The 7,774-nt window shown below is 46.8% G+C and overlaps 1 protein-coding gene across 1 annotated transcript in view; it reads left to right on the top strand.

The window, feature by feature from the left end:
* The window catches only part of LOC146586454 (uncharacterized), a 9,542-nt gene extending 6,250 nt beyond the window's left edge, over positions 1-3,292 (top strand). The window contains exons 4-5 of the mRNA XM_085321320.1: positions 2,234-2,413; positions 3,033-3,292. Of these exons, the coding sequence (XP_085177446.1) occupies positions 2,234-2,413; positions 3,033-3,282 (430 nt within the window). The 3' untranslated portion in view covers positions 3,283-3,292. The remainder of the gene's footprint in view (positions 1-2,233; positions 2,414-3,032) is intronic.
* The last annotated feature ends 4,482 nt before the right edge of the window (positions 3,293-7,774 follow it).

The following is a 7,774-nucleotide window of genomic DNA, read 5'->3' as shown; positions in this document are numbered from 1 at the left end:
AAAAAAAAAAAAAAAAAAAAAAAAAAAAAAAAAAAAAAAAAAAAGTAAAAGAAATCCACCCTCACTGAATTTTGGCCCTCTGCTATGCTGTATAGCAATTGCACAGGACAGACCAGCCGCTCCAGAGGGTCCAGTCCTGCAGCTCGCTGCCCCGCATAGCAAAGCACAGGCCCTGGGCATGCAGACTGACAGCTGAGCGGGCAGGGGCTCCACCCCAAGCAGCAGCATTTGGGGTGGAGGGTGTGTGGGGTTGTCACACCACCTACAAGCTTAGTGGAAAAGAGATCATGACTGAGGCAGTGGCAACTGCCAAGAGTCACTTGGTTTCAGTGGGGACTTTTGCAGTTACACAGGACAAAGGGGAGAAACTGCTGGGACACAGCTTTGCCCCGCAGAGCCGGTCAGATTTGATGATGACAAGTCACCTTCTAGGTTTCCTGACTCCAGGCTGTCCCATGCACAGACAGAGCAACTTTCTCCAGCCCAAGGCAGCAACCTGCCACCCTTGTGGAGGGTATTGAGGTGTGGGGGGGGAGATCCAACCTGTGGTCACCAGGYGCAGCTCATCTGGGTCTCTGCAAACAGTCCTAGTCTCCTTCTTTACTGCACGGCTTGCATCGATCTCTCCCATCTGCTACACTATCTGCCTCTTAAATCGGACCTCCGCTGTCCTGATGAGTCCAAGCAGGGGAGGCGGAGGGGGAAAGAGATGACATGACAGGGCCTCCCTGAGCTAAAGAAGAGCCGGTGCTGCCATCTGCTGAACAACATGCTCCGGTGGCATCAGATCCACAAACGTGGCTGCATTTCTGCATGGTTTCTTGAACCCACATTCCCATGCAGTTCACACCTCTGTAGCATTTTGGCCCAGAAGCCACGCTCTAGGGTGACAAGAAAGCTAGATGCAGCTTGACACAAGCACACGTGAAAAAATGAAACTGCTGTCCAAAACCAAAGCTATATTCAGCCCCAGTGAGGAAGACAGGGATTTTGGCAGGGGGTTCCCTGGCAGCTGAGATGCTCCTGTAGCCAAGCAGCCTGCAAGGAAGGTCGAGGTACGTGAGAAGCTGCTAGTTTGCCAATGCATAAAAAGCTCTCCCATGAGGGAGGAAGCAGGCAACATAACTTGGCAGACAACGTATGGAGACCGATCGGTGGGAACATCCGTGTCTTCTTCCAGAGAGAGGCTAAGTTCAGCAGCAACCCAGCGCGCAGCTCAGCTACCGCGACAGCAAGCGCACGGCCCAGCAGGGCAAAGGAGGAGCATCCTTCTCCAGGAAGGATTTTTCTTGCAAAAATACGAGATTCTGTTTAGTTTTCYGAGCAAATAGTTGCTGAAATACATTTTACAAACTATGAACTATGCTTACCAGAGGCCAGGAAAGAGGAGAGAGAAAGGCAGGGAAATGCCYGCAGCCCTCTCTGCAGCAGGGAAGTACGGCCTTGCTGTGGGAACTGCTGCAGATCAGGAGCATGGAAAAAAGCTCCAAGTGCAGCAAAAAACTAGTGAACTCCAATTTAGGGAGGAAAGCAGTAATCCCACCATGGGGCTGCTCTTTCCTCCCGCTTTCCTGTGCAACGGTGGCTGACACCAGGGTCGATGAGGAGCCTGTAGTAATGTTAATGCTGACCGCCCGACGCAGAGCGCTGCCCCCGGCTTCACCACTGAGCCGTCAGTTTTCCCAAAGCTGGTGCATTTCTGCCCAAACGACAGGATTTGCTCAAGAGGCCAAGCAGCTCTGCAGGGAGAGCCACCAGGCAGGACAGTGTTGCCATCATTCCAGCGAAAAGCAGAAAGAGAAAACACTGGTGGCAGAGGAGAGCATGTAGCATGCCGAGGGACACGTGGAGGCTTTGCAAGCTTTGGTTTCACAGGAGGCTTCATCCACACCTCTCCTCTCCGGCCTGCTCTTCTTAAGCGGGCTGGAGGTCACCAGTCCATCACAGCTCTTTGTTCCCTTCCTGCAGGACTTGGACAACCGGTGCCCAGTGTGCCGTGGACCAGGAAAGCACAACTGTCTGGCTTTCCTTGGACAAGCTGTGCAAAGCGCGGAGGCTCCTACGCTCTCCTCTGGGAGCGGAGGGAGGGCTTGAAACCAGCCTGTTCAGACCCCCACGAACACCTTGCTTTACGAAACATGCCAACTGCTTCCAGGGAATAAAGGAAAGCAGCCAGCCCTGAAAAAATATAAGCACCTATCCATGCACATCTCTCCCTCTTCCTCCCTTCCAGGCAGCAACATGGCAGAAAATTCAGAGGAGGAAGGAAACGTGATCCCGCAGCCCTAGAGAGGAGGAAGATTGCATTTGGGAGACTAACACACTACCACCGGCGTGATTACCACCTCTCAGCCCTCTCCAGCTCTGTATTCCCAGGGGCATTTGCAGGCTGCAATAATCCAGCTTTCCAGAGGTACGGCTGAGCACAGAGCCCGGGGCCAGCGCAGGCAGTGGCCTGATGGTCCCCATGCAACCGCTCACGTTGCGGGGAGAGCCGTTTCCTGACTAACCACTCAGGTTGTTAAATCTCACTGCTCCTAAGCCACATGAGTTTTTGACCCCCTCATGCATGGTCCCAAGAGGATAGACTGGGTGTTGGTACAGACCTCCTCCTACACAGCAAGAGTTCCTCCTTTCCTGAGCCTGGTCTCTGCTAAAGCACGGCATCACTGAGCTGCCACAGCCCTTGCTTGGAGGCAGGGCCCCTGCTGCCTGGGCTCTGCATGTTTTAATAAACTGTTACTAAATTATGCAATGGAGGAGCCTGCTCTGCAGGTCACAGCCCATTTTCCATGGTTCTACACAAGGCTTAGAAAACAAATCTGTAGGGAAATTCTCCCACCCAGCTCTCCACCTCACACCTAACACTAATGTGCAAGGAAACACTTGCACCAGCTCTTTTTCCAGAAAGAGCCACAAACCTGCCACTAGCCTAGAGCTCCCCTTCACTCAGCCTCATTGAGCCCACCTGAGGGCACCTAGTAGTCCTTCGTCCTTTTCTGATTTTATTTTCTCCCTCTTGCCTTTAACAGGAGCCCAGAAAACTTGCCCAAGCTGTCCATGCAAAGCCTACACGCTGACACGCTGGTCTTCCCGCCGGCGATGCTGTGCCCGGGCACGCCGCCCTCTGTCCCCACGTATGGTCAGCTGTTCCACAAGCCAAGCAACATACTCCTGTCTGCAATGCCTGGCCATGCCAACCTCCCCAGGGACTTGCTCCCCATCTATTACAGAGGCTATGAGGAACATAATCTCTTAAACAAGCTTGAGAGGCCAGTTTGAAAATTTGAACCGTCACACAACTTTTTAAAAAAATTAAATCCCTCTTAAAAAAAAAAAAACACCAATTTCTTGACACTCTGCAGAGCTCAGGGAAGAATTTCACAAGATCCAATTACTGCACCTGGGTTTTCAAATGGAGAAGACTGGACAATTCATGTTGAAAGGCTTTCTGATATAATCCTTCCCCCTGCCCCATTTCCAGAAGTGCACAGTTCAGACAAAAGTTCCTAAGTTACAAGGTTCTTATTGCCTCATTTTAGTGAAAAAATACCAAGCTAAGTCAGAACAGCTCTTGGTTAAAATATAGCATAAGCACATATAGACTTTCAGGTTTTACTTTTTAAACATAAAAGAGTCTGATTTTCTGTTTAGGGTTCTTATAAAGGCTGAAAGTAAACACAGCCAGTTACCAGGAACAAGGAGTCTGTGTCATTAGATAATTAGAAGCATTTACAATTCATTGCACTTGAATGTAGGCTGAGATTTTAAAGATTTTTTTGCTGTTGTTTAGAACTCACCTTATCCTCAACATTTCTACACAATCTTGGATTTGCAAAATGCAGTGGCAAGTGTGCAAAGACAGTCAGTCAAGAGGAAAACATGAATTTATTTTTAATATAAAGGACATAGCATGTTTGAAAAAGATCTTTAGGTTTATTCTTCTTTCTTCTATTAAAAATTCAAATCATGTGCATCAGGACCTACAGCAGTGCTTGAGGAGCTAGCATGTGTCCTTATTTGCATTCAGAGAGCAATGACACCCATATTTCTGTCCACACTTCTCTGGATGGAAATGTATAGGCGCATTTCCATGCGCTGCATGCAGAGCGTATCGAGCAGCTTCAGGACACCTCAGTCCCTTCCGTCTTAGCTCTAGAGAGCAGATCTGTGCATTCAGAGYAAATCTGGTATGTGGGGCCTGTTCAGTAATACAGTGTTGCCTGTGCACAGAGAGATGATGCTTTCATTTCAGGAGCTGCTACTCCATTAGCCAAAACAAGTGCTGGCAGCCCAAAGAGATGCAATAAGAACCAGCACCCAGAACATGAGCCAACAACATCACCATCCGGTGCGCAAGGATGTAAACTGTGATACTCAATCTACCCTGCTACAAGGAGTTTTCAGCTGCTGACTTTATTTCCATCAATATTTGCATTACATTTTTAGGCAAGAAGCTTTAGTTAAAGGCTCAAGGTATCACGTCTTTCTGAWAAGGACAACACTCACCAGCAGACATCCTCAGAAACCCTGATGCTTCTCTTTGGGGGGAGGACTGGGACCACCATTCTTGCTATTTCTAATAACAATAAAGAAATCTCTCCCCATTCCACCTCGTAAGTATTCTTTTCACATTACCAAGCAACATAAAATCTGGTTTGGGGGCTGACTTTTGGTGGGAAGGGAACAGATGTTAACAAAGCTTTTACATATCATTTTCAAGAGAAGAGGACACCCACAATGACCATTTATTAGCCACTGCACTGTAAGAAGGAAAAACCCTTCATTTTCATAGAGCAACTGAAACTGCAGAGCAGACAGAAAAAACACCACCTACTCCATGTTTCCCTCAGGCTCATGTCCTAACTTTACCTTCTCCCTCTCCTCTTCTGGACATCTCCAGTGAGCAGCAGGGCTGGATGCAACAGCCTGCCTAGACCCACTGGGGGAGCCCAATGTTCGATTTGCCCAGTGCTCCCAGTTCAATACCATGGCATTGATCCACCTGAACCAGTCACACACAGAAGAGAGCATAGGAAAAGGAAAACTGYCTCCATGCCACAAACCAGGGCTGGGAGCCAGATGGAAACAAGCAACACCACTGCACACAGGTTGGCACTCCCCTCCCAGGGGCACCTCTGAGCGAGTGCACGTACCAGCACAGCCAAACTGGCCCAGGTGGATTGCCCAGCAGAGCAACTTCTGCTCTGACAAGGGAAATCTCTGTTGGCCCTCTTGCATTAGTAACCCAGTTGCAGCGAGGGGAACAGCGCTGCCTCAAGGCAACTTGCTCTGCAATCACTTGCCTGAGGCTTGTGAGATTGCACCGAGTACGTGCTCTCTATTCAGAGGCACCAGCGGTGAAATGYAGATATAATGCTATGGGCATTTTAACCATCACTGGTACTGTAGAATGCCCATGGGTACTGTATTCACAGATTATGTTTTCATTTATGCTTCATTAACACATATTTTATGGCTGGGGATTCAGCACAGGTTCTGTCCTGGGAACAGTGCTGCCAAATAGCTTGCTCATATAGAAAGAAACTATTTTTAAGAGACTAAATCAGAAATAGGAAAAAAAAAGGGGGGGGAACTAAAGAAGGGAATGATATTTTTGACATCCGTTCCCTTTTTTTATTCTCCCCTACCAAGCTTTAAAGCAAAAAATAAAATTCACTACAATTCCCCRTCTCTCAAAGGAGACTTTTTGTGCAAAAAATGCATTTGGGATAAATTTGGAGTTCTCTGTTTTCTGGATCCAGATAAGGCTTTAAAAACAAAAGTAGGGGATTTTTTGCTACATAAGATCAGAGATTGACATTTATTTTCACTGCAAACTGAAATGATGCATGTTTTAAATATAAAATCTAGCGCCAAGCATGTCCAGAAAGATGTTGATTTTGAAGTGTCATAACAAAACGTTAGCATTTTCAATAAAAAATGACAGAGTAAATTCTCATGCTGAGAAAAGTGCCAAATCAAAGCAAGCATTTTAATCAACTGACATTAAAGAAAAAAGATTTTCCTGACAAAACTGAAGAGTTTTATTGAAAAATTTTCCTGACTTCATATATGTGTGTGTGTGCGCGCAAAAGTCAAGTTTTCTACCACAAAAATTGCATCCCAAAACCTTGACAGTCTTAGCTACACAGACAGCTCCTCCCTAGGGAACAACATATACAGGACCTCCTAGAAATTCACCTCAGACTTACAGGAAACTAAAGCCAATAAAGATGGGTTAAGGGCAGTAAGCCCAGCCCTACCACAAGTTTTCATATTAATTACCCAGCCTTTATCTCAATTTCTTTTCACCTGGGACTGTTACAGCAARTATCAGTTCAGTTAAGGCTGTGAAAAGCCATAACCAGCTTCGCACAGAGAAGGCACCATGAGCAAAGTAGGAAGAATTCACCATCTGCATTTGTTCAGCATAAAATGGAGGAGAGGAAAGATAATTATGTAGAAACTTTGAGGTAATTTGTAAACTAGAAGAAAAACAATACCACAAGCTTATAATGACACATRTTCTGACCACATTTTGGCTTTTTCTGTGGTTGGAACCAGCTTCTAATCCTTCTTCACCGAAGAAGGGCCCTGCGCTTCTCACCGTTCTTGATCCTGGCTTTCTCCATACGAGGGAACCACAGCTGCCTGAGATCCTGGCCTCTCTAGAAGGAAGCTGAAGCCCAAAGGGGTTTAAAGAGGGACAGAGGCAGCGCAAGGCTGGTTCATGTAATACTCTGTCCTTGGACCATCTTGGAGGCAGCTGTTGGCCACTCAGCATGTCTGAACAAACAGTGAATGCACGTTCAGCCTTTTTAAATTTGGATTTTAAGTGTAAAAATCCACACTGGGAAGCAGCAGCCTGCATGTTTGTTTAGGAACAGATGAGTAAGTCTTGGTCACAACTTTAAATTCTTTAAGTTGAGCTCAGAGTATCACCCTTCCATGACTGCCAGCAACCCCAATCTCTAAAGATGTGGGCAAGGTGAATGCTGGGATCTGTAATATAAAAAGCCATGAGATCCCCAGTTCTGTAGAAGAATTAGAAAATATTCATTGTGATGTTGTGTGTGTGTCGGGGGGGAAGCAGAGACCTCTGCTAGTACAAGCTTTCTGGAGTGCCATTTGAAAAGCCACCRTGCTGAGAGAAAGCAAGTAAGTCTGTAAGTCTAGCCTCTTCCCAGGCATCTCTGCAATGGAGAGGAGTTTGCTGAAGTTATGAGTCTGAGGTTTAGAGGAAAGAAAGATGGAGGAAATAGTAATCTAGCAAGATCTCAGAGCAGAAAGCAACAGTAACGACCTGATGACTGTATCCTACAAGGACTGTACCTCGTACTATTCCAAAAGATGGGCTCCTACTGAACACCAGAGGTCAGGCAGATCACCTCTCCCACAGATGGCTTATGTTGAGGACTTTATATATTTTCCCTCCACGATGACAACACTTCTTCATTCAAATGACTTACCAMATCTAGGATCACTGCATCAGCACCTTCCTAAACCTGGGCCTTTTCATTAGCAAAACTAGCTACAAACTTGTTCCTGCCAGGATCACCCAGCTCACCTCAAACCTCTGCTGCGCAGAATGTCAGACTCCTACATTCCAATAAGTGGCTTAAGCTCCCTACACTTGATTGGCAAGAATTTCATCTGGCCATGTAAACACAACAGCGGTGGGTCTTGGGCAAAGACAAATGCACAAAGGAAGGAAGATGGGAAGGATGATCTTGTTCATACACAGTGCTCTCACACATAGATCAGAGTGSAA

The sequence above is a fragment of the Rhea americana genome, unplaced genomic scaffold, assembly GCF_003343005.1.
Source record: "Rhea americana isolate MKP2758 unplaced genomic scaffold, rheAme1 scaffold_69, whole genome shotgun sequence".
NCBI classification, from domain to species: Eukaryota; Metazoa; Chordata; class Aves; order Rheiformes; family Rheidae; genus Rhea; species Rhea americana.
Note: the sequence above shows the minus strand (reverse complement) of the source record. Positions and strands in the feature narration are given on the sequence as shown.